A 26,403-nucleotide genomic window follows, 5' to 3' on the forward strand; every position below is an offset into this window, starting at 1 on the left:
TTTGTAACCGCAGTTGCTAGCTGTTAAGATTCTTAATGCTCTTTGGTTGCAGGAAGCTGCAGAGCTGTCCTCTCTGAAACCTCAGCTGGATGAACTCGGGATTCCTCTGTATGCTGTTGTAAAGGAAGATGTCGGCACAGAGGTCAAGAACTTCAGGCCATACTTTCAGGGGGAAGTCTTCTTGGATGAAAAGGTAAACTTTATTATTTTCCTCTAATGAACTGTTCTACCATGGTCAAGTTATCTGCAAACTACATTTGGCCTGTTTTTAAGCATAACTGCTTCCAAATACACTTGGACCCGTTTAGGATGTGTGAAAAATCCCTTTAGCTCTGCATGAATTAACCAAGCATTCCGATATGCTTGCAGAGACGTTTTTATGGGCCTCGTGAGCGGAAGCTGGGTCTCCTGGCATTCCTGCGTGTTGGAGTGTGGATGAATGGCGTAAGGGCTTTCAGGAATGGCTTCGTGGGAAATGTTCTCGGAGAGGGTTTTGTCCTTGGTGGGGTCTTTGTCATCGGGCAAGGACAGCAGGTAAAAATTTCACATTAATCCAATGTCATTGGAATGGTTCTAATATATTGCAATACAAACTTCTTAAGAAGAGTGAAGCCATCATACTAGAAAATGTTTAGTATCTCTTGTCTGTTTGTCCTGCAGGGAATACTTTTGGAACACAGAGAGATTGAGTTTGGAGATAAAGTCAACATTGAAGATATCCTCCAAGCTGTCAGAAAAATACCACGGGAACTACAGTCTTTGGAGAAGAAATAATTCTGTGTATTACTCGTGTGTTTTTGAACATCTCATAAAATTACCAAACACCTTTCAGATACCATAAAATCTACAGCATTGTCTAAATATATGGTATAGACAAAAGTTCTTTCAAATTAGGAAATTTGTACATTTGATAGTTTGCCTGTCTCTTTAAGATAAGGATGCATTTTGCAGTATGACTATTTTTAAGAGTCTGAGTGTGTTAATGATGGCCTGTCTTTAAACTCTATAGAAGAAGCAGACCTGATGCTTAATGCTCATTTTCTTAAAACTCTGATACCACTATGCTGTCCTGGAAGTAATGAGGCTAGTCTTTTGAACAATAAAATACATTTCGGTGCTCGGCAGATTTGTATTCTTTTTGTTTTTTCTCTATGCATTGAAGTTATTGAGTAGCTGGACTGATACCAGGGTGGGTGGAGGGTGGAACAGTTTTCAGAGCCAAGATCATCATCTAGGTTAAGTCTGGTGAGTGCTCTTATTAAGTTATGAGAACTATCAAAGTCACTTTGTACTAAGCACAGTTCAGAAAGCATCTTTGAGTCTTGTGTTTAGAAAGACTTCATTTTCTCCTGGATGTTGCTCTATTTATTTTATTTTTTTTCCTTTAACATTTTCATTAAGATTATAAAATATGAGCATTCTATTTTACTGCAGACATTCATCTGCCTAGAGGGACATGAGCTTGACTTGACGGCTGTGGTCCTTTTAAAACATGTTTTGTAATCTACTTGTGTTGGTTTTAGAAACCAATTACAAAGCAGGTTACAAAACCTGATCTGCTGGATAAGCTCAGGAGATTTTGGGGGGGGTAAAAATCAAACATTGAAAAGCATTGGTTAGATAAAGCCTTGCCACACAGTGTTCTAGTCTTACAAATTTAGTTTTGGGTGTAGGCATCTGTACCTTTTGAAAAACACCATGGAGAGCTACATTGCCAGAATAAAATGCAAAAATATTGTGTCTTCAGACATGAAATGTTAAATTTGCTCTTTGGAAACTGGACTTTTGCTTAGGTCTGTTTTAATTATGCAGGGATTCTGGATTTGGTATTTAATTAGTATTTTGATGTGCTGTATTGTTGGATTAGGCTTACCTTTTAGTATTTTGTTTCTCAAAAGAAGTCTTTTACCCATCTTGAGATGACTGACTCTGTTCCCATTCAGCTTTCTTAAATCCTGAAAGGGGATGTGTTTAATGTGTCTCTTTACCTGTAGCAACTTTAGCTTATTCTTGATAAAGTCAGAACCCTCTCACTGGAGGAACTGGTTACCCTAATATTCACACAGATGTTCACCCCCCCTGTTCTTGTCTGAAGAACTTAAGGGGAGAAATGTTTGGGGGGGAAAAGAATATCAAGTAAGTTAGGGGTCTACTGTCTATTTAAAAACCAAACATTACCCAAAATCTAAATAAAATGCATTGTATATGCTTTGAGGAGTGGAGCTGTGGCTCTGGTAGCGAGGAAACTTGGTTTAGCCCTGTGCAGAGAGGAAAATTACATGACTACATTTCAGTTTAGAGATATAATTCACATTTTTAGATCTATTTAGTATTGTTTGTGGGAGGTGTGTTGAAAACCTTTTAATATTGGATATTTCAAGGTCAGGACTGTTCGCCTCCCAACACAACCAAATTGTACTGAAGCAGCCTATTTATGTTCTTGCATGAAGGGCCAGTCATGGGTGTATCACTAGGTCTAGTCAGATGTTTAGTAATGGATTTTGGTTTTACACTTGACTTTTATCTCTCGTCATCAGAGAATATGCTTGTCTTTTGATTTTTATTATATAAAATGATCATTTGTTTTGTAAAGGTTTTCTACAATTTTCACTTACTTTACATTATTCCACACATCAAACAAAAAACTTCCCCTACAGACTGTTTCTGCCAAACCGTTGGTAACTTCGGACCGTTACAGTTGAGAGTTTGAAGGAAAACATATTAACTAACAATTTGAAACCAGTTTATGGGGTAAGTTTCATGAAGATTGAACCAGTCGTCTGGCAGGAGTTCAGGAATAAACATACAGATATACATACGGTACGATCATTGCAGTATAAGATGATACATAAAAACACAGCTGTAAGAATGCAAAGACAAAACATAAAAAAAAAAATGACAGAGCAGGTCTGAGCTTTGCTAAAAGTAGAATTCTTATCTTACATTTGACATTTTGATAAAGCAAGAGAAAAAGAAAAGTTGTTCACCAGAGATTCACAGTGGTTGAGGACAATTGATTAAGGATTTCTCAAAAACATGTCCACACAATCAAAGGAGCTTACAAAGAAAAGCGTTTGGACTTCTTTAAGTTGCTTGAAGACGTTTCACCTCTCATTCAAGAAGCTTCTTCAGTTCTAAGGTCAAATGGTGGGGAGTCCCAGATTTAAAACCTAGCGGGAGTATCCTCCCAAAGAGGGACAAAAGGACCCCTTGATGATCCTCTAATCGCCTGAGCCAAGGTGTGAAAATGGGTGTGGGTAAGCTCCTTTGACTACGATGACCTGGATGACTGAGAACCTTCACAGACATGTCCACACAATCATTACTAGTTTCCCTGTGATGACATTAAATGCTATGAAAAAGCTTCCAAAATGTGGTTAAAGTAGGAGAAAAAAGGCACAAAACAACCAATTATATATTAATAACTTGTGATCCTTACAGGGAGATAGAGTGTGTTTCCTCACTCTGGTCATATGTTATGTCCCTAATGTGGCCTTGAGTGGTAAACAGTTTAAAACTTTTTTTCCTTCTGATTGTTTTGCTTTTCAGAGATGAAATAATCCAGTAATTTATGAAGCGTTTTCTTTCTTATCCTTTTCCCCTTTTTCTACCAAGCTTCTTTGAGGCATTGACCTCAGGTTTGTGAACACTAAGTTACAGTGGCAGTACTAACTGTGTGACATTAGGAATATCAACCATAACCATGACCCAAATTTTAGCCCAGCTTTACCAGATCAGCAGACCAGTTTTTATTCCACTGAAATCTGTGACATTCAAGAAGCTTCTTCATTAGTCTGTTAAAGTGATGATGTTGGGCTAACTTTTGTGTTAACTCATTTTTTATGTTCATTTTCTCACAGAAGTTTGCCAGTAAGATTCAGTCATGTGACCCGCACAAACACCACAGTTGCACTCACACCACAGTCACCGCTTTGACAGCTTCTATTCTGAAGCATCATCTACACCTCACTTCTATGGAAGAGAAACAATGACTTCAGTATTATTTAGAAAAGGAATACAAATATTTAATATAATATTCAAGTATATGCCGACATGAAAAATGTTTTATTTATACAAAAAAATATTAAGGTATAATTATAAATATTATGAGAGTAGTAAACACATCCAAGCCTTTCATTCATTTAATTTGCAGTGATTTCATTTGTGCATGAGGTCATGTTTGTTTGTTTTTCTTCAGCAGAGACAGATATCTTCCTGTGTTTGATCTTTGAAGTATAACAGAAGTGACCCAGAATGTAATTCACCACATCCCAACAGATTGAAGACCCAAGTACAGCAACAAGGATGGGATTCAAACCCACCTGTGCAGCGCACAATAGACTAGTAGTCCATCACCACAATCATCCCGTAGGGCAATCCCAAAAAGTTGATCTTGTTAAACTGGACAAAGGTTGGGAGATGCTCTCAATGTAGCTTTCCTCAACCTTATAAACAGGACATTTGCATAATGACTGAAACATTGATCAATTGCTCAAGCTGTATTAATATATATTTAATGACACTACAGAGAATGAATTGTATGTAATAAATCAAATGTAGACGAAAACATCCCAGTTAAAAAAAACAATGTCAAATAGGACTATGGCATGAAATAGTCCATTCAAATGTTGCTTTTCTGATAGCTGATATTTCTTGATTGGGTCACTGTATAAAATAAGCAGAGAAAATCTATGAGATAATAACCTAATAATCACATCAGATATTAGAGATTTGGCTTTTCTGACACATACTGACTGTATTCCTCACAGGAGGAGAGAGCAGAAGAGATGATGAGTACAGCACATGGATGAGAAAAAAAGAAGGGTGAAGAGAAGGCAAACATCCAAAGGACAGCACACTTTCAAAGTGACCATTATGACACAATAGAACCAGAAGCTTTGAGACCATCGCTGGTATAAGAAAAAAATAAAAACAAACCTAAATACTGGCAACACAAACTCTCTTATGTAACTACTTCATAAACATGAAGGTTTCAGTTTTTTTCTCTCTGTGGATTAAAGCCACGGAATGTTGCAGGTGCATGCAACAAAAGCTTAAATAGCCCAAATAAGTTCCAGTCTCATATCATTCCTTCCTGCTGCTTTCAAAGCAAATGCACAGTTTGGCGTATATTTACCTCCTTTTCTTCTCCTTGGACTTTATTCAAGCTCCAGAGGACGACAAAAAATACTTTTAATTGCAATCAGAACTCACAGCAGTCCAACTAGAAATTCCAACAGTGAGTGGAGCAAGTGCCTTTCAGCCACTGCACAACCACCGGCTTTAGTTAAACCCATTTGCTCTGCAAACATGGACACTATTCTTGGTGTTGTCATGATTCGAGTCTCACATATGCTGTGGAAAATATTTTTCCACATATTGCATCATATATAGCTGAAAAAGCTCGTGAACGATATACATCTGTGCAGCCATCGGCTCAGACAGAAAAAAATGTCAGAAGCAACGATGATGATGAACTGATCTATGAGAGTCATGGACCCAGTTCCATTGGTTTGCACTCTTGCAGTGAAATGGCGCAAGAGAAACCTGAGCACAGAACAAAGGATTCTGCCATTTCAGAGCTCAAGCTTTCTCCCTGTGCACCCCCACAGCTAACTGTAAGAAGTATTTATGCCCTAAATAAGAGAGAATGGCTAAATATTGAATTCCTGGGTTCAGAGAAGACCAAACCTTTTGACAGCATGGGTCAAGCAAGAATGGCATCAATTTACTGGGCCCAGGAAAAAACTGTCACTGTTGTTTCTACTAGTAGAACAACAACTGACATGACATGTCTCCACTGAACATACAAAATACACACTACTGATCTCAGGTATTCTCATGATAAGGTGGGGCCAGGTTTCACAATGAACTCACCCGAAACTCTGGCTGATTGGGACCCACACCCAGTTTCACACCTTGGCTCAGAGGATCATCAGGGGGTCCTTTTGTCCCTCTGTGGGGGGATACTCCCACTAGGTTTATATCTGGGACTCTCCACCATTTGACCTTAGAACTGAAGAAGCTTCTCGGATGAGAGGTGAAACGTCTTCAAGTAACTTAAAGAAGTCCAGACGCTTTTCTTTGCAAGCTCCTTTGACTGTATATGGAGTAGGAAAACAGGCTGTTCATAACATGTCAAGCTATTAAAAGTTATTTCTAGTTCATAGCTTTTAAAATTTCATGGAAATGTTTGCAGTTTTGGCAATAAGAAATAAGCAATATTTTCACATTTTAAAAAAGCAATTAATGCCTGCATTCTTACTCAGGGAGTAGTACTGGAGAAATCCTGAATTAAAAGCAAGCAATATATAATTTATACATGTATAATAAATATTAATTTAGCTCTGACACACATACTTAGTTCGTTTGTTCTGGTTGCATTACTGTTGATCTGATCCTGAAAACCAACTTAAACCACAGTGTTACAGTAAAATAAATATAATAAATATAGAATAAATATAAATGGTGCTTAGGTATATTGAGTTTATTAGAATTTCCTTTTAATTAATATATCCAACTATTACTTGTGTGATTTACTTGCAGTTTACTACCTTTATTTGATAGGTATGGCTAGTTTGGCTGTTATGCAATGTCATTTGATTGGCGTGTTATGCGTCCAATAAAGCACTCTCAATTCAACGCAATCCAGCCAATGGACGGATTGTGGGGGCGGGGCTTTGTTGACGCCAGAAATGTCCAGGCCAGGTACGTTGAGACATTTCCCACAAACATAGACTCAGGTATACGAAACAGCAGAGTTGGTTGTTTTAATTTAAAGAATATGGGGTGAATAGAAAGGATAGAGTGGAAGCTTCGTAGTGCCTGGTTGTACTTAAGCAGAAAACGTTAGAAGAAGTCAGCGGTGTTCAGAGCACGAAATGAGTGGTAGGTATTTATTTACGCGTCTTTATTTTCTCAGACACCATATTGCAAAAAATATCCAAATTTAGCACTGACGTTTTAGATACTATAGAAGCTGGATTAAATTAAGACGCAGAGCACGTTTATTACACGTTTTCTCATTTGAATATTTATATGCTAAACTTAAATTTGGCCGTTTGACGTAACTTTTGACGTTATTTAGCGTCGCTGTCCTTGGTCCTGAAGCTCAGTGAGGCGCTCAGGGGGAACCCCAAGATGGTAACTCTTAGTGACATGTAACCATGGCATCAGCACCATGTGACTTCGTGACTCTTAAGTGGGTCAGACAGGACTTAAATAAACCAGTTAAATCCTATTTCTTACCTCACCTTCTGCAGCAAGAATAGCTAAGAGTGAACCTTTCCTGAGCTGATTTGGAAAGAATTTGGTAGCTCCATATGTTCGACAGGTTTTTGTTTATTTGTTTCTTTTACATCCAAATGCATTATGGTGTATTCATATGATGTGCAAGTTTTTATTCATGCATCCAATATTGATTTGGTTCTGAGACTCAGACAGGTGAGAACAATGCAACATGGGCAGGAATGGGCCAGAGTGTGACTCCAGGAAGCAAAAGAGTCACTTATCATGTGGGAAAACAGCCAACCTCAGTGAGTAAAATCCAGTTTACACCACTGCACATTCGAGTGATTTGAAGTTCTCTTAAATGTGAGTATAATGCAGTATCACCATGCAGGGAATACAAGACAATCCGTCTGCTCTGTGCTCCTGTAGAGTCCTCTGCGTGGAGCTGAGAGTGTGTGAAAGGAGACCCCGCCAGCCTCCATGGCTCAGTCGTCAGACCCATCCCGCAGAGAGAAGACCCCAGGGACCCAAGGGTCACACACAGCTACGCGCAACCTCTTACGGAAGAAGGAGCAGCGCCGGCGTGGAATCCGATCCTCCTCACCAATGGGTCGGGTCATCCTCATCAACTCTCCTGTGGATGGTAAGGAGCAGTCAAGCTGGCTGCTGGTGTAGTGCAGTTTGTAACACACAGTCTCCTGATGACTAAACAGTGATTCCTTCTAATTTATTAGTCATAGAGAGCGGACAAATAGTTTTAGCATTCTGTTATCAATACATTAAACCAAGCATAAGTCTCACAACATGAATCCACAACACTTTTATACTCAAGCTTACAATCACAAGAATTAAATTCTGTGGACAAATGCACAGGCACTGCAGATTAGGTTTAATATTTGGGGCTATTGTGCTTCTGTAACATGTCTTCTTTTATACTAAGAGAAAGAAAAAGGTCTTGATTTTTCTGCATGTTGTAATGCAAGATGCTAATTTATGCTAATTGGAGTATGTTTAATGAGATAATGCAGCATTTTTAAACATAAAAGCAGACCTGGAATGAAAAATCTTATTTCTGAAAACTGGCCAAAAATGTTTTTAATTACAAACTCCGTAGATACTTGACCCCGTTGAAATATTCACCACAATCACCAACAACTTTTGACTTTAAACACTTTAGGTGGTGATGATAGCGAGGACCTCCACACAATCACGGTGGATAAGTGTGTGGACGGCAAGCTTGGATTCAGTGTGCGTGGAGGCTCAGAACATGGTCTCAGCATCTTTGTCAGTAAGGTAGAGGACAACAGTGCAGCAGGTAAGATTAATTTAGTCTCTGTGGAAATAAATAGATGTAGCCAGAGATGTGAGAGTGCACAGAATAAATATTTGCTGTGTTTGTTACTCACAGTATTTTATTTGTGTGCTTGTTTTCAGAGGCAGCAGGCCTGCTCGTAGGTGACAAACTGGTGGAGGTGAATGGCATCAGCCTGGAGAGCATCACCATGAGCAGTGCTGTGAAGGTGCTGACGGGCAACAACAGGCTAAGGATGGTGGTGAGACGTGTTGGCAAAGTCCCTGGTATCCGCTACTCCAAGGAGAAAACTACCTGGTAATAAAGCAGTATTCCTATTCATGTTTATTCCCCAAAAAATATTTTTAAAAAATCTGTCAGATTTTTTTCCCTGTAGTGATCAGCAGTGAGGTGTGCTGTTACTTTTTTAGGGTGGACCTGATTCACAGGCGTATGGTGGTGGAGGAGAGTGGACGGACGCCTTCTGAGGCCAGCTCAGGCAGCGCCCTGCAAAGGATTGTCCACCTTTACACCACCTCTGATGACTACTGCCTGGGTTTCAACATCCGTGGGGGACAGGAGTTTGGTCTGGGCATCTATGTCTCCAAGTACGTACACCTGCTAGAGAAAGAAAGAAAGAAGCATGTTCATAAAATTTAAATGGAATTAAAAAGGGAAGAAGGAAGTTTGAAACATTCTTGAATGCCCAACTTTTGACATGCACTCCTCTCATAGCGTAATTTTTTTTGTATGTTTTTCTTTCTGTTTATTTAGTCAATAAAAAAATCTCTGCCACTAATATATCGCTGCAATAAACAATAAGTTTTTATTGTTGACTCATCTGAGGATCATTTTCTTCTAAAATGTACAAGTAATGACGTAGAACTACTCAGAATGTTTCAGAGTCTTGCTTTTTGTTAAACCAACAGCTCCAAATCCAAACAGCAGCTGATACGCATTTGGTATTTGAGCTTCAAAATACTGACACAGTTCATCATTTAAGCCCTTGCTTGTCTCATTGTCCCAGATTGGATCCTGGTGGTCTGGCTGAGCAAAACGGAATTAAGATGGGGGACCAGATTCTGGCTGCCAATGGAGTGAGCTTTGAGGACATCAGCCACAGCAGTGCTGTTGAGGTCCTGAAGAGTCACACACATGTTATGCTGACCATCAAGGTGAGGCTGGTGATGTATGACATAAATTGCAGAATACATTGCTTGTTAAATGCAAAGCACGTCATAGCCTCTAGAAAATGTTTCGGTTTTTAATCTGGTACACAAACAGTTAATATAATTCTAAAAATATATAATTAGATTAACTACATAATTATAGTTAATATAATTATATAGTTCTAATTTTATATAATTATAAAATTATACTAACTGTCACACCAAAGCCAGTGATTCTAAGTCTTAAATTGACACTGATAACCCAGGGTGAACCCTGAAGTTACCAGGATACCAGGATAAGATGAAAATCTTGCTTCATAGTGGCTTAATTTGGGAAACTGAGGCTTCAGAAAGTTGCTGACCTGAAAAGAGGTGCCTACAGCACAGTGTATTGCTTTGAGCCCAGGCTTAAAGTAGCTATAAAGTTATGTTATGGTCTGTTTGAGATATATACTTTTGATTAAAAGATGTCAATAAACCATATGCCTAGCTGTATCCACAGCCCTGACATTGTGTTAGTAGAAGTAAAGCTGTCTCAGTTGGATGTTTGCTGCTAAATAAAATCTTAACAACTTAAAGATGCCTCGTTGTGTTCTGCAGTCGGTCTTTTTTATGGGAAGCATGCCAGCCCTTTCATTAAAGCCTCTTTCAGATGATCCGACATGTATCACCTTTCTAACCTCTTACCTGACTTTCATCTTGAATTCTCTCACAAACACAAACTACTCCAGTCGCATGGCTACGTGGTCGATATAGCAGCAGTTAGTGTGGCAGAGCCGACAGCTGGCATGCAGTCATAATATTCCTCACTCACTTAACTTGTCGGAGCTTGGGTTTCGCACTGTGAAAAATAGCCAGGCCATGTGCATTATTCACCAGGCAGCTGGGATCAGGTGCTGATCAAAGCATAGAGCCGGTGTATTGTGCAACTTTTTTGTTTGGGAGATCTTTTACTTTGGTAACTGAAACAGATCCTACAGTTAGAAACCATCCCAACTATCAAAGATTACTAGAAAGTCTGGAAAGGAAACGTGTTCGTCATGTAGGTTTTTGGGCGTGTGGTTCTCCGGTTACACTATCAAATATAGTGATCCCATAAAAGTTTAACTGTTTCTACTGTATCTATTTGCATATCTGTGACCCTATCTTCACAGGAAGCAGGACGGTACCCTGCTTATAAGGAGATGGTGGCAGAATACAGATGGCTTAATAAATGTATGTATGTTTTTTTTTTCTTCTAAAGTTTTCTTCTGTTCTGTTTATATCAGAGTGAATTTATCCTTTTAAATCTTTTAATCTTTCTTTATTAGTGGCCAATGGTACTCAGAAGTCTTCCTCCCAGGGCTCAGAATCCTCTTCAGCCTCTTCTCTGTCATCTGGGACTCCGGTGAGCTCTCTGAGCGGCCTGTCGCAGGTCATGTTCCCGCCCAGCCTGCCATTTGGTTCTGACATGGTGGACGTTTGCATCTCCACCGAGGACCAGAGGTCTGTGTCTGGTTTGTTTCCCCTTTAGAAGCACTCAAGCTAAAGTTCTTCTGCAGACCACACCACATGTGATGCTGATAGTTCTTATGTTCAGGTCTGAGTCAGAGCAGACAGAGACTGCCATTCAGACAGATCTACCTCTGAGATCTGGGACAGACACCACTCGCAGCCTGGGACGGACCACTCTGCTCAAAGACACGGTGATTCGTGGAGAGGAGAGCAAAGGGAAGAAATTGTCTCCCAAAACAGCCGTGCTGCTGGCTCTTAGCAGGCCAAGCCGACCCATCACCAGGTCACAGAGCCAAGTGACTGTGTCAGGTGAAAGTGAAGCAGAGTGAAATATATCAAAATGAAATGGTTAAACGGTACAGTAAATAACCTTCTGTTACTACCCCACCATAGAGATAAAGCAGAAAAAAGAGAAGAAGCAGAAAGGAAAGGACCCCGAGGAGAAGAGCACCCTGCAGCGCTCGAAGACCTTCGTTAACTTGCTTTTCAAGGGTGGACGGAAGAGAGACACTTCAAGGGGGCGTTCAAAGTCCCCGTCCAAAGACAAGGCTGGGAAAGGTAACTGCCTTGCTTTTCATTGCTACAGTGACATTCACATTATATCAAACTGAAAATGAGATGTGCGGCCAGCGAAGATGCTGAAATATCTTCTGCAATTAAAACAGCAAACGAGAAATAACATGAAGCAAATAGACAGCAGATACCTGTCAAGGCTGAAAATGTCTTCATATCGCATGTGATTTGAGTCCATAGATTCAAATTTTTTGTTTGTGATGTTTCCTTTATATCAAGATATCTTCCAATTTTTCTTATTTTATTTTAAGTGTATTTTTGAAGAAATTATGTGAAATATGTTCCAATTTGTCACAGAAAGAATCGTTTTTTCCTAGATCACTTTGTTGGATCAAGCACCACCTCTAGTATAATTTCCACACACACCTCACTTTATTCTTTTTGAGTAATCCTGCTAGCAAACAGACAAACTGAAACAATCACTGGGCAGTGGAAAAAACAGGAACTTTTCAGGCATCTAATTGTTTATTTATTAGCTAATTACTTTGGTGTATGGTGAATTGTCATGGGGGAGGTCTTTATCAGCAAGAAAAGCAATAAAACTTGTGAAAATACAGTTAAGAAGTACTAAGTTTAATCCCCTCTTTACATTTCCCGGTACCATCCAGTGGGCCGGATTGAAGTCTTTGGTGGTTGCCTGATTTAGACACACATACTCAATATTGATTCCACTCTGCAATGTTTTTAGATGGAGGACGGGCTGGTGAGATGCCAAATTCAGAGATGCTTGGAGTGGTGGAGGACATGGCCCGCAGGCTGCTGACTGAGGAGGAAGTGGCTGCTGTAATGAAGACGTGCAGAAGGGTAGGACGCTGAGTTAAAATCTGTAGGCATACTGAGTGTTTGTGTGTTGACCTCTGTAGTGTCCTCATCCAAGGGAGTAATAAATGCCTTTTTGTCAGATGTCACTAAAAATGTGTAACAATGTTTTAACAAAAAAAACAAAAACAGGATTCATTAATATTTTCTTAGCTGAATTTGTTTGTTTTCTCCAACTAAATTTCAAACTACCTTAGATCATGAGTGCACATATGGTGAAAGTCAGGCTGTGTTTTACTGCCATCCATTCCACAGAAACACTTAGGAAAACTGGATCTTCTTCACAGTCCTCCTCAGACATGATAGTTTCAGTTAATTTTTCCATATATTGTCAATTGTGGGCGTGGCAATTTTACTGTGTTTCTGATTCACTGACATACGCATGTTGGTAAGAACAAAATAGGCTGGTGTGCAGGTGTCTTTAATCCAGTGGTAAATTTGTATGTACAATTACTTTGTGTTTGTGATATTGGAACATTTCTACACAGTGATTAGTAAGTGAAGCCAAGGTGCATTTATGCTTTGATTGATGAGAGGTAACAGTCCTGTTTTAGAGACTTGCGATGTGTTAGCGTAGCTGTAGCAGTAGTCTTAGGTTTAGCAGGCAGGAGAAAAGAACATTTTATTGTTTAGGGGTTTTTCATTGGCATGAAAACAGGCCAGTTTGCAACATTAACCATGCATGGTGTAAAATCACAGGATAACTGTGAAGTACTGTCTCACTGATGTCATAAGTTGGTGTGTCAGGGCAAAGATGCTAAAGGACACCTTCCCAAGCCAGCAGCTTTGACGCCCTGGGTGTGAGAATGGCCCATTTGGACAGTTTGTTTCAGTGTCCACTTGTAAATGTAAGGAAGTAATAAAAGCTGCTAAATGCTTACTAAATGTATTTACTCTCTCAGTACGTAGCAGATTGTTCAGTGGAAAATCTGATACGTCAACTGCTGGTTGTGCTGGACCGACCTGAAAAGCTGCTGCTGCTTAGAGAAGTGAGGTAAGGACAGGGAAACAATGGCGTTGGAAATGTTTCCAGAGAGGCTGAAGGATTTTTCAGGATAACCATCTCAAACTGAAATCCAAATGTTGCTCATTGAGGAGCTGAAGACTAATTAAAGATGTAAGAACAATGACTCAGCGTATTTTTTGTTCATCCACGTGTCTCAGAATGCTGCTTCCTCCTTCTGATCTGAGTGTATTCAATAACATGGTGACTGCCATTGAAGCCGAGGCCTACGATATCCTCAAGTATCGCTCAGGTGTGTATGAGAATTATCTGATCATGATATTCGAGCACCATCAGAGTCAGAATTGTTTTCTGATATTACAAACCGTATCTTTTCAGTTAGCCCAAAAATTTGCATTAACTTAACACAGTTTAGTAGGACCTCAGTAGGCCCAGAAATTCTCTGTCCTGTAAAATATGATTATTTTACTCTTTGTCTTATCACCATTTACCACCTTTCTGTAAAGTTGCATTTGTCTTATCTTTCCATTGTAGTCCGGACTCCTCCTCTTCGCTCTCCCATTTCTGGTCGAACACCAAAACGGCGCCTCATCACTCCCATCCCAGGTCAGCACCTCCACTGCTAGACCTTTTCTCGGTCTAGCTTTTCTAAGGATGAAATTCTTTTTTTTTCTTTAAGCATATTGGTGAGACATAAATCCACTCAAGGAGGGATGAAAGGACCAATGAAGTAAAACTATGTTGATGAATGTGATTTTTATATTGGAAAAGTAAAACAGTGTTTATTGGCACTATTGTTTAACCTCTTTTATTGTTATTTATGTTTGATTGAAAAGGTTTGAGATCTTTCGGGGGGTTAAATGGGCTTCCATACTTTCCATTCAACTGTGAAACATTTTCAAACCTCAGCCTGAAGTGAAAGTGTATTGAACTTGAAAATAGTTCCTGTAACAACATTTGTTCTCCTTCTAGATTACCGGGGAGGCTTTGAGCTCCACAGTGCTGAGGAGGTGGAGAAGGAGGGCCACCTGCTGGAGGAGCTGGAGAAGCTCAGCTTGACCGGGCCCCGTGTGTCCAAAGACAGGCTCCACACCTCCAGGTCCTTCACACCTCTGCTGGACATACCGGTGGATGGATACAACACAGAGTCCAGAGACCTCAGACCTCCAGCTGCCAGTCCAGTGCTCCCCAACTGGCTGCTGGCCCGCAGCACCGACTCCAGGCCGCCTCTCCAGACGGAGATCGGCACGATTCGCTCCGTCCATTTTGATGAGGTGTCGCTGCACTCTACTTCAGATAAGGGAGATACGAACTTAGAACAGGGACGGCTGCCGTTAAGAAACAGTCGCTCTAAAGGCAAAAAGGAGAAAAGTGGGGACAGGAGTAAAGAAGCCGTGTTTACGCTGCAGAGCGCTGCTCGCAGGAGTCGGCCTTTATTGTCGCAGGTGTTTGGTTCAAATCAGAAACTGGGGAGTGAACAGGTGAACGGTCATCAGGCTTCTTCTGAGGACAGGATCAATGGCAGCGACTCCAAACAGGAGTATGAGCTCCGAACTGTCAGCATCTCCAAGACCAAACAGTCTCTGGGTAAGTAACTTTATTTGATGCCACTCTCACATTCAGAATAACTTTGTACCTAGTTTCCCAAACCAAGTTAAACTGAGGCATTATAAACTTTCATGCGACTAATTACAGAATAATGGAAGTAATTTTTAGTAATGCTTCTGAGCAAGAGATGCTTGGTATACACCCTTCTCCTTCAGCCATTTAAAAACAATTTGAAAAACAATGTGTGCAGTCTGCTCTCACATATCAAAGTGAAAATTAAAAATCATTTCAATTGCAAATGTTTATCACATATCAGAAAAATAATCCAGTGAAATGTGTTTCTAAAAAAATCTGAGGCTGGAAACAAGCTGACATGCTTGATTTTCATGTGGTAGCCTGCCCCTCGATACCCTGGCTCTCAAAACATAATGCCGAGCTGCAAGAACGCATTGTGTTGCAACAGTATGCATGGAATTGATTGATCCTGTGGAAAACACTGGAAAATACTAACTGTATGGCATACATTTTTGTATTTACTTCCTATATTTAGATTAAATATGACATTGTTTATGTATGCCTCCAAGTACGCCTCTGACTTGTGATGCTGCAGGTATCAGTATATCTGGTGGGATGGAGTCAAAGGTTCAGCCGGTGGTGAAGATTGAGAAGATCTTTCCTGGAGGAGCTGCCTCCACCTGTGAAGTTCTCAAGGTAACATGACAGTACCAAGCAGAAATCTTATAGAAAGAAGACTTATCAGACCAGGCAGAAATCTTCTATTGTCCAATTTTAGTGATTGCAGCAAATTGCAGCTTCAGTTTCCTGTTCTTACCTAACAGGAGTAGCATGTTGTGTGGGTTTCTGCTGCTGAAGCCCATTCATTTCTAGGTTTGCACTGAGTTGCTGCCATGTGTGATTAGCTGATTAGATATTTGCAAGCAAACAGTTGAATAGGTGTACCTAATGAAGTTGCCAATGAGTGTATATAGTTCAGTGCATTTATTCTGTCAGTGTCTGACTGGATCTCCCTCTGTTTCCCAGGCTGGATTTGAGTTGGTGTCTGTGGATGCTGTTTCACTGCAAGGGGTCACCCATCAGCATGCCGTTGACATAATCCGAAAAGCCTTCAGCAATAAGGCCAAAGACCCCATGGAGTTTGTTGTCAAAGTCCCCAAAGATCTTTGAAAGGACTCTGAGATGCTTTTGTGGATTTAGAAAAAATATCCAGTGATAAGCAGCCGCCGGAATTTAACTTGGACACAGGTAAACTTTTACCAGCACACACACTGCTGAGGTCTGGTATGCATTTTTTGCCATTCAAGTTAAATTTGGGAACAAGGACACAGAAACTTTCTGAACTGAAGCAAAGCTGCAGATAATATTTAAGAGAAAATGAACAAACCAAAAAGTTGTGTTTGTGTACAAATGAAATCTCTCACTTTTTCACAACCCTGGGGCCAGTGCCCGTCCAGAACATTTTTAACTTGTTTGACCAATATCCATTAGTGCATAACAGATGGAGAACTGTAGGTTATGCTCCTGAATTTTAAACTGTGCAGGATGGCAAACTTCAACTTTTGAGTGCCTTTGAAAGCCCCAGTGGACTGAATATTAATAAGAATCCACGTTAAGGTGGCTTTTAATTCAATTTTCTACCTGAAGAGGGCAGACACGGACCATTCACAATATTCCTGTGGACAGCAGCTAGCAAGAAGGATTTCCGAAAAGTTACACCAGAAAATACTAAATGTAAACAAAGAATTAAAAATGGGAGAAAATACATCTGTACATGAAGGAAAGACCTGGTGTAATAAATACAAACTGACACAGCTGTTAAATTTTTGTCTCTTTTTTTATTATTAAAACCAGAGTGGGTTTGTTCAAGAAATGTACAGCATGAAAATATACATTTAATGTTTTCATACAAATATTGTGGATTATAAAATTATACTGAGGAACCAAAACAAACATCTACACAAACAGTAATATACAGGCATCATATCTGTAGGAGCAAAATATAGAACGTGGGACATTGCTTTGGTCTATTCACAGTGGCTATGCTTTTATTGTGAGATGAACACATCTCTGGAAGAAAACTTTATCATGTTATGGACAAGTGAGGTTTATTTACATAATAATGGAGGATAATAATGATTCACTCAGCAGTGAGAGAGGAACAGGACATGTCTCCTCCTGTGGTACAGGGGCGTAAATAAACAAATTCAAGCAGTCGGTGGAAAATGAGTTGGACTTTAAACGAAAACGTCACTTGGTACAAGAGCTCGCCATTTCAGCGATGAGTAATACGGAAACGTTCATAACACTTTATCCACACAGAAAAACGACGACCTCTTTGAGAGTAGTTTCTCCAATTATGATTAAAAAACAAAACCATGATAAAGGGGGAAAACAGTCACAATATACTGTGTGATATAAGAAATTAGGCATTATGATTTCCCTTTAATATCTGGATGTTTGAGGAGATCCAAAACACTGCATCTAATTCCCAACACTGTCAACCTCTCCCTTATTTACTTCTGCATGCTCAGCAGCAGGTCCACAACCACAAAATAAGGCTGCTCGATTTAGGCAAAAGCCACAATCATGATAATTTTGGACAAAATCTTGCAATCCTGATTATTTAACATGATTATTGATGATTTAAAACCGTGAATTTGCTTACTTGATTTATTACCAGACAAAATTATCATCCATATTGTCCTGATGTCGTATTTCTTTAAAGCCAAAATAGTTTGATCCTAAACTTAAGGGAGAAGGTAACTGTGTTTCCACCAAACACTAACAAAATGAAGACAGTCTAGCTTTTGCAAAAACAGCAAGACGATTATGCACAGGTGTACATAAGTAAATAAATCATGGCTAATCTCCATTTTGCTGCTTCAGTTTCAGAGTCCTGGGCTATTTCTCACCCGTAAAACACATGCTCAGCATTTTACTAAGAGTGAGCACACTTTTTAGCGTAGATTTGAATAAGATGTGACTGACTGTACTACAGCACTGGTAACAGAAAGAAGTAAACATGACATGGAGATCGTTTTTGTTCCGTATCTGGAAATTAAAGCCACTGTATGGTACAGAAAAACTATAAATCGAACAGTAAACAGGAAGTGATTTGGGACATTAATGTTTTTTGGTAAATATCATCTTTAAAGCAATGATATCATGAAGTTACTGTCCTGTTAAGGTTTTGGAAGATTTTATCCTCATGTTCTGCTGCTACTCTCCGGGAGAGTTATTTAATCCAATCTTGAGATAACCGTGGCACAGATGTTTGTGTCTGTGCGAGCTCAAAGCTGATACGTGTAGTGGTGTTAAAGTAATATTTGTTCCAGGCATTGTTAAATACTGTGAATTAAGACTAGACAGATGTTGATGACACGGCTTCCACCCTCTCCATTAATTTAGGGATAAGGGGAACCTATTGTGCACATTATGAGCTCTGGGGAGTACACTGGTTGAATGTCTCTGTCAATTCTGACAATTTTTTGCCATTCCTTGCGAACCTTCAAATCACACCAGAACGCAGCATGGTGAAACTACAAGCATTGTCTTAAGTGGATGCAATCAGCTCCAGCTGTACCGAGTGTAAATCCTGGGGTTATACTTGTCAAATATCTCATACTGGGCCTTAAGGCAGCTCTAAGCGATCTTTTGATTGGCTGCCCACCGCTAACAGAAGGTGTGAACAGTAGGTGGCTGGGGCTGATGTGTGCCAGATATGACTATATTAAGGACATGCACTTTAAAAAGCCAGAGCTTTTGGCTCACAGGGATTACTTGCTCAAATGCTGACCTAATTTTTTTTTTTTGATTTTTTTTAATTGGCCATTTTTAATATGAGCATCCACCTTGTAATAGTATAAATGTGAAAAAATAAAATAAAATAAATAAAGACTAATAGTCCACTTTGTATTTCCAAACTATCAGAGTGCATTTTTAAGAAGCCTTAAGTTTGTTTTCCAAGATCATTACATGTCCAGAAACAACATATTTGGGCAACAAAAAAACTAGGGTTTTGTTTTTTGTTGCTACAGTGAAAATAAGTAGAGAACGATCAACAGTTTACTTGTTGGTCATGAACAGTTAGCATAAAAGCTTGACTAGTTCTGAGGAAAACAACAAGATAGACCTGTCAGCGATTAGCACCAGGCTCTGATTCACTCACTCTTATCATGACATCCTGATTGTGTGGTATCCCACAATCACTGACGAAAGCGTGGGCTCCGTCTAAATGAACTGCACTAACGAGAGCTGACTACTAACACAGAGTGGGAGTGCTAAAGCCAGCAGGGAAGGTGGAGTCATAACCAACACAGGGGGAGGATAGCGAAAGGTTGAGAGAATGAGAGAAGTGAGTCACCCACAAACAAAATCTCCCACGAACTTTGAAAAGCGTGAGAGGACCAGGGCTCGTATGCTTATATCTGGTCGGTGTTAATACTAACAGACATTAATAGAAGGGCAAAGGATTGAGGTGGAGGGCTAACAACTAATTAAAGGTCAGTGGCTTTAAAGTGAGACTTGTAGACCAGACCAATGAAGCAGAAATCAAGCGGTGCAGGTGTGAAACACCACTTCTTTTTACATTTTAAGTACTTTTATGCTTGTCTGAACATGAAGGAGGAAAGACAATTAGCTGACAGTAGTGCAAAATTAAAAAAAAAAAGAACAAACACAATCAAAGGACAGATACGAGGGTCAAATTTCTGTTGCGGCAATTTCATCAAAGTTGATCTCATTGCCGCTGCCCTCATCATCATCTCTACTTTCCAGTTCCAAACTGAGCTCCTGCAGGAGCTGCTCCAGCTCTCGGTTCCTGCGATACATCTGCACATAGTTCTGCTGCAGCTGCTTCTGGTAGCGAATTACTTTGTCCTTTTCCTCCTGCCATATCTTGCGCTCCTCCTCAAAGCTTCCCAGTTGCTGCTCAGCTTTTTGACGCTCAAAAGCTAACTCGGATCTCATCCTGTCCATCTGCACCTTCATGCTCTGCAGCGCCTCGGTGTTGCTCTGCCGCTGAGCCTTCGCTTCGTCGCTCTCGTAGGCGAGCAGCTGCTCCTCGGCTTCCTGAAACACCTGACACTGTCTGTTTCCCGGGCCTTGATTGACCAGAGCATCTCGGAGATGAGCCATTTCCCCCTCCAGGCGTCCTACCTTTTCTCTGAGTAGCTCTGCTTCGCTCTTGCGACGCTGAAGCTCATTTTCACACACCTCCAGCTCCAGTGTTCGAGTTCGGATGGTGCCGTGGGCCTCCTGGAGCAGCACCTGGGTGTTGGTCAGCTCGCCACGAGTCTCCCTGAGTTGACCCCGCAGTGAGACGATCTCCCCCACACGCTGAGCTAACTCACTCTGCACTTCCTTCAACTGCTGCTTCAGCAACGAGATTTCCCCAGACTTCTGACAGACCTGAGTGGAGAGAAGCATTTAGGAGGGAAATTCAGTCAATGAAGTGTCAACAAAGAGCTCTGTTGGTTTTGAAGGTTAGATGGTACTACTACTAAAATGGATAAAGGAGTTGTTGTGCTTTATAGATGAAAGATTTTAGAGAAGGCTAAATAAAATTTGTGTCCCTGACCTGCTGTTTGGTGGTTTTTATTTACTGTCTTATTTACAGATTTAATGAGGTAGACCTCATCCATAGAGGTAAAAAGTTTGACTTTAAAGGTTTGCAGCTCGTCACTAGTTGGTTTTCCAGATGGAAATTTTTAATACAATACCCAAGCTCTTAAACAATCTTACTTAAACAAATAAGTGCAATGATTCCCATTATCAATCAAACTGACATTTATTTATGCAGACAATCGATTTGATCAGTAATTAAATGTCAGAAAAGAGTGAAAATGGTTCATTTCAGAAACTCTCTCTTGAAAAAAATGTCATAAAATACAACCAAACAGTTTTCAGTCTGAGAGGCTAACGTTTGTGTGTGCAGGTAATTATTTTAGATCCAAAATTAAGTACAAATATAAAGTATATAGCGCTTTTTAGAATAATAATACACTAAAATGTTGCAGAATCGTTAAGAAGGTGTGGGGACTGCTTTGAACTTTAGAAAGGATTTGTATTTTACACAAAATCAGTCAGAATAATTAATATAAACCATGAAATAGTTACTTTTACGTTTTGAACTGACTGAACTTTTTCTTATAAAATATTGGATATTTTTCTTTAAAAGAAGCCTTTTTTTAAAAGTATTTTTTTGTTATCACTAAAACTCATTGGATGACATTAATTTCATTTCATTCACGATTACAGCAAGACATTAAATTAGTGATTTGATTTGAACAGTTCTTATAGCAGTGATGAGTTTAATGAAGGATGAGACGTGGCAAAAAAAAAATCACTAAAAGGGCTCAATAATACACTTTAAAACTCAAATTTACTTCATGTACTTATTACTACATTATATAAGAGTTTAAAGAACATCCGCTCACCTCCCACTTGGTCTCCTCGAGTCGAGGGCCCAGCTGGATTTTCTCATGCTCATACGAGGTGCAGCGCTCCTCAAGCTGCTCCCTCTCCTTCAGAAGCTGAGCAAAGTCCTCCTGCAGTTTCTTCTTCTCCTGCTGGAGCTGGAAAACCTGCAGCCATAAAAAGAAAAAAGAGAGAGAGAGAGAGAGAGGGGGGGATACACTTAAAACAATGCTTTGTTTTCAAAAGCCAGCACTGAATATTCTTGTCTGAGGTTCTAACCTGCAGCTGAAGCACCTGCTGTGCACGCTGGGCTTTCTGAGAGGCGACCTGCATCCTGGTGGCACAGCCCTGCCTCAGCTCCTCCAGTTCCAGCTCAAAGCGCTTCTGCTTCTCCTCATAAACCTGTAAAGCAGAACAACCAGTGGCAGAGAGGTCAAAGTTCAGATCTGTGTAAGTTTAGATAAAGCAAATGTCCTGCTTGGATATTTTGTTTGGAGGTCTCACCTGACATATTGCAGCTTCATTCTCATCCAGATTGTCTCTGAGTTGCTGCAGCTCCAGCTCTCTCTCCCTCAGTTTGTCCTCTAGATCCCTTACCACCCCCTCATAGCCTTCCACAGGGCCAGGAGAACGCCCACCAGACCCACTGTCAGACAGAGGCTGCCCCCGCCCACTTATCGACCCAGAGCCTGTGCTCTTACTGGAGGAGGATCGCCCGCTGTCTGAGTTGGAGTGTCCATGTACAGTCACTGGCGGGGCGCTCTTCATGGGCTCTAGGTGGCCAGCGGAAGCCTCCCCCGACGGCAGGTTGTAGCTGGCAGCACTGTAAGGCGGCAGGCTAGAGAGGGAATTGCGTCCAGAGTCTGATAATGAGCAAGACTGGCTGTTACCACCAGCGGCGTTACGCCCACCACTATAGGAGCTACGCTTCTCAGAGCAGGAGGGCGACACATCTCTGTGGGTGGGGCTGAGCAGGTTCAGGTTGTTTTGGCTTTCTGGCGCATTGGCACAATGGCGAGGCGAGAGATACTGCATCGAGGAGCGGCTCTTGGGAATGACGGGTTTGAAGGCAGTGGGCCGCAGCACTGTTTTCTCCATATTCTAGTAAAAAGTAAAAAGAGTGAATTTGATATAATGTAAAGCTTTACAAAGCAAAATTAAGCCTAAACAAAGCTGTGAATAAGTAGTTAAAATATGTTTTATGTGACACAGGCCCTGCTTCTGGGAAATGGAGTCTTTATAGGGCGGACAAAACTGAATGATATGGACCACATATATGATATGCACTGTGGAGCCTCACACACTCACCTTCTCAAGTTTTCCTGACACTGGGATCAGTTTAGGAGGAGGTCCTCCAATATTTCCATTTAATCCTTCTTTAATCTCGTCTACTTCACTTCCTGGGCTGCCAGGTGTCACATGACTGTCATTCCAGTCACCTATGTAGTCCTCATTCAGATATGTGTAGTTCCCGTTCCCAGTCTCCTTCTCCAGCCCTCTGCTGGACATCGTGGAGTTCTGTTTCTTGACTGGGGGAATGCTTTGCAGTAACAGATCCTGTTGGGGCGACTCGGAGTCCACGCGGGAAACTCCTGGTGTGGGCCGTCGAACTCTGGCTCCCAGCTCAACAATTGGGCGATGGTCCTGGTAGGGACCAGGGTGGGTGGTGATGAGGCTACCGACAGAACCCATAGGATCCAGAGTGGCCAGTGGCGCGTTGATGGGGGGGGAAGGGGCAGAAGGGTGTCGTCTGCGAGCTCCTCCACTCAGGCCTGGGGTGTGGGGCTCAGCAGATACAGGTAGAGGCTGAACCAGGGCCATGGTGGCAGCTCAGAGAGGTCACTCGTGCTGAAAAAGAACAAATGTGAATGTGTTAAATAGTGACAGACTGATAGCGTTCCTTTTTTCCCCTGTCATGGGGACGGTTTCAAAGAGGGACACTCATAATAAATCTGTCCCAAACTTCAAAATAACTACATCAGCATACTTTATGTTCAAGAAATCCCTGTATGATTTCAAATAGAGAAGAATCGTTACTCTGTTCTCAGGATAAAATCATTCTAATAGGAGCTAGAAATGAGCGCAAGTCCAGACCTCGCTCTCCCTCGCCAACTCCTCCATCTCCTCCAAGTAGCCAAGAGGTGTAATCTATCCACTCAGTCACCTCCCAGTGAGACCCGCCCAAGAAAAGCTCACTATGAGGTGTCCAGGAGGCCAAACCACTCAAACTGGCTCCTTTCAATGCACAGTATCATCTACTCTGTACCGCTCCCAAATGACCAAACTCCTCAGTCACCCGTCAGAGGAAGGACATTTCAGTCGCTTGTATCCACAATCTGTCTTTCAAGGTGACAGTAGATTTACCAGGACATCAACCTTCAAATTCATCTCACACTTCATAACAGATCTATACAGAGTCCACATGACTGGCAATGCTAGGACACTTTATCTGTTGACATCTCACTCCAAAGTTCGTCCAAACGGAACAAGACTGAAGTACAAAACTGGAGAAAATATTTTTCCCCCCCACGCTAAAACAACGATGAGTGCTAGGGCAAAAACAAACCAATGCCAAATAGGTTAATAAAATATGTAAATGAATCAAAATTAACAACTGTCATCCTGTGGAGCTCCAGTTATCCATTTGCTGCACCATGAAAACATTGTTTTGGCTTAAGAGTAAGTCTCAAGTCCTCTGAAAGCCCTTCATAGGTGATTCCTTATAGAAAACTCTGTTAAATCTTAAAACATTTCCATCAGATGCTTCATGCTTTAATTTTTTTGCCATGCATAATTTAACCTTTATACTATGAATATTTAATGATTTACAATCACTCAACTACATAGGAGTGGATCTAAATTTTGCACTTCTTAATTCACATTATTTTTGCCCTCATTACTTAATAAAAACAGGAATTATCCACTTGAAATTTTCACAGCTGATAATCACATTTAACCTTTTAAAATCTGCAGCCAAATCAATTTTACACTGACTCCAAGTGTCACAATCTGAAGCTAAAATCAGACTTTTGTTCAGTGAGATTTTTATGTAACCAACAGCATATCTGCACCAGTTTCATGTCTATGACGTAGATGAATAGAGACATGTATATTTGATCATTCACTGAAGAAAACTTCAAAGAGTACTTTTCTGGGGGGGTAAGTTTCCACCATGTAATATAGGTGGTTGGTTAAAGCAAGCTGGAGCGCACTTACTTTCTTACCATAATTCCTTCTATATCAAAACAATTTTTAATATAGTGATTTTTTTCACACTCTCAACTGAAGCTCAAGGCTGTGAAATGGAGAAACGACACAAGTGTTCACATGTTATGGTTTCAGCATATCCTTTAAGAAGTTTCTCAAAAACCTTGTAGGCCCTCGCTCAAAGAGGGTATCAGGATCAGGAGGCTGAGCAAGTAGATGAAAACTGCAACTGCATGTTCCCCTCTAAAGTCATTTCATCTTATTTGGTGTGAAGCACTGACTGACTCTTCAATTATAACTGTCATAGTAAGGGCAAGGTCTTATATTAAGCCTTATAAAATCAAGTCGAATCTTAAGTACTTAAAGACAAAAATCAGTCACTGTCTGAGTGCAAACTAGCAAAACATGATAATCATAGCATTTTTCTATCAAAGGCTTCGTTAATAGTGTTTTCAAATAGCTGTGTCAAAACCTGTTGCTATAATATTTACTGATCTTATTCAGCAACTAAAGAAATGAGCTGAACTGGCATGTTTTTCTTTAAGACCTAACAAGAAGTGATTGCAGCATTCAAATCTCCCCACAGGGTTTCTTTCAAGGAATTTTTCTCACAGCGCCTATGACACAGACAACACAGAGATGATATACAGTAGACTGAAGGATACAAATATCCCACAAGACCATGGTGGGCCACACACAGACAGCCAGGGACAGGCCATTCATTATATCCATCCAAGCAGCACAAACAGGGCTTGAGGCATGGGGCAGCACAAGGAAGGGGTCTCTCTTCATTTGAGATGTAAAATGCCTTGTAACATGCTGGCATTTTCCCTGACAGCAACAAAGGCTACTGTCTCCACACATCTTATCAGCCTTAGGAACAACTGAAAAGTTCATAACTGTGGATAATACCACAAAAGGTAAAACACTGAGAAGAGGAGACAGGTTGAACTTGGCGTGGTACTTCTGCAGTGGGTGTTTAAAGCTACTAAGTAAAGGCAATAATACACAGAGAACAATTTTTAAAAAGCGTGACAGACTTACTTTTTCACTCCTTCAAACGTCTGGTGGTAAATGTTGACATTATAACAGCAGGCACAACAGACTATGATATCAACAGTTTATTCCCGGCGCTGCCCAGCAGTCGAGCGTGAAGAACAATGGACAACACGACGCCTGATGATGAGATCATGGTGTACAAAAACCAACAACGGAGCCTCTTGTAGACTAAAAACATCATCACAGTGAGTCAGACTGTCAGGATATCCAACCTGTGGGTGTGTCGTCGCCTTAAGTTTCAGAGAAGTCATTTAAAGTATGACAGGAATTCAGTTTTCACTACGTCACTCACATGTTTTTGGTAATCAGCCGTTGCGGTCCAAGGGTGTTGTAATGATTTACCATTATGGGGTTTTCTGTGATATTGCTGTGACTCTTGTTATGATCTTATATTCTAACCTTCACAGTGTCCTTTGTTTCTGTGTGTGGTTTAGCGTGTGTGTGTTTCCTCCCTCCCCGTCTGTCTCCACCTGTGTTGTTTACATGCACCCATGTCTCTTTTCCCACCTGTTTTCTAATCCCTAGTAAGGCCTCAGGCCTTTCGACCACATGTAAACGGTGTTTTAAGTCACTCAAAACTTTTTTTCTTCTTTTTTTTAAAGCTAACACCAAAT

At 40.6% G+C, this 26,403-nt stretch overlaps 3 protein-coding genes across 8 annotated transcripts in view; 2 read left to right on the forward strand and 1 right to left on the reverse strand.

Annotated features, from left to right (window-relative positions):
• Positions 1–1,124, forward strand: part of LOC102196878 (redox-regulatory protein FAM213A-like) — a 2,364-nt gene extending 1,240 nt beyond the window's left edge. The window contains exons 3-5 of the mRNA XM_013908971.1: positions 53–193; positions 370–534; positions 661–1,124. Coding sequence (XP_013764425.1) covers positions 53–193; positions 370–534; positions 661–774 — 420 coding nt within the window. The 3' untranslated portion in view covers positions 775–1,124. The remainder of the gene's footprint in view (positions 1–52; positions 194–369; positions 535–660) is intronic.
• A 5,555-nt stretch (positions 1,125–6,679) lies between these two features.
• On the forward strand, positions 6,680–16,926 carry LOC102197156 (PDZ domain-containing protein 7). Of its 4 annotated transcripts, none has more exons than XM_005725857.1 (18): positions 6,680–6,888; positions 7,434–7,535; positions 7,660–7,873; positions 8,408–8,545; positions 8,665–8,839; positions 8,953–9,129; positions 9,549–9,696; positions 10,845–10,905; positions 11,001–11,175; positions 11,270–11,493; positions 11,578–11,742; positions 12,446–12,561; positions 13,479–13,570; positions 13,741–13,832; positions 14,075–14,146; positions 14,513–15,127; positions 15,699–15,799; positions 16,130–16,926. In XM_005725857.1, exons 3-18 carry the CDS (start codon positions 7,711–7,713, stop codon positions 16,271–16,273), a joined length of 2,658 nt encoding a protein of 885 aa, XP_005725914.1. In that variant the 5' UTR covers positions 6,680–6,888; positions 7,434–7,535; positions 7,660–7,710; the 3' UTR covers positions 16,274–16,926. The 4 variants fall into 4 exon arrangements, with proteins under 4 accessions (XP_005725914.1, XP_005725916.1, XP_005725917.1 ...); XM_005725859.1 differs by having other exon boundaries at positions 7,440–7,535; XM_005725860.1 differs by having other exon boundaries at positions 6,685–6,708.
• A 2,031-nt stretch (positions 16,927–18,957) lies between these two features.
• The window catches only part of LOC102198016 (leucine zipper tumor suppressor 2), a 41,098-nt gene continuing 33,652 nt past the window's right edge, over positions 18,958–26,403 (reverse strand). For 2 of the 3 annotated variants that reach the window (XM_005725861.1, XM_013908965.1), the window contains 5 exons: positions 22,832–23,371; positions 22,028–22,624; positions 21,803–21,925; positions 21,544–21,690; positions 18,958–20,515 (listed from right to left, as the gene is read on the reverse strand). In XM_005725861.1, the coding sequence (XP_005725918.1) occupies positions 19,808–20,515; positions 21,544–21,690; positions 21,803–21,925; positions 22,028–22,624; positions 22,832–23,344 (2,088 nt within the window). In that variant the 5' untranslated portion in view covers positions 23,345–23,371 and the 3' untranslated portion in view covers positions 18,958–19,807. Of the gene's footprint in view, positions 20,516–21,543; positions 21,691–21,802; positions 21,926–22,027; positions 22,625–22,831; positions 23,372–25,774; positions 25,887–26,403 lie in introns of those variants that run through there. The other variant, XM_013908964.1, reaches the window with a different exon arrangement.

Source organism: Pundamilia nyererei, unplaced genomic scaffold, assembly GCF_000239375.1.
Source record: "Pundamilia nyererei isolate P.nyererei 1_Seehausen unplaced genomic scaffold, PunNye1.0 scaffold00017, whole genome shotgun sequence".
Taxonomy (NCBI): Eukaryota; Metazoa; Chordata; class Actinopteri; order Cichliformes; family Cichlidae; genus Pundamilia; species Pundamilia nyererei.

Coding starts and splice junctions, on each gene's coding strand:
- LOC102197156 (XM_005725857.1), top strand. CDS start 7,711: ATGGCTCAGTCGTCAGACCCATCCCGCAGAGAGAAGACCCCAGGGACC. Junction 8,840..8,952: donor TCCAAGGAGAAAACTACCTG/GTAATAAAGCAG, acceptor TTACTTTTTTAG/GGTGGACCTGATTCACAGGC. Junction 11,176..11,269: donor ATCTCCACCGAGGACCAGAG/GTCTGTGTCTGG, acceptor TCTTATGTTCAG/GTCTGAGTCAGAGCAGACAG.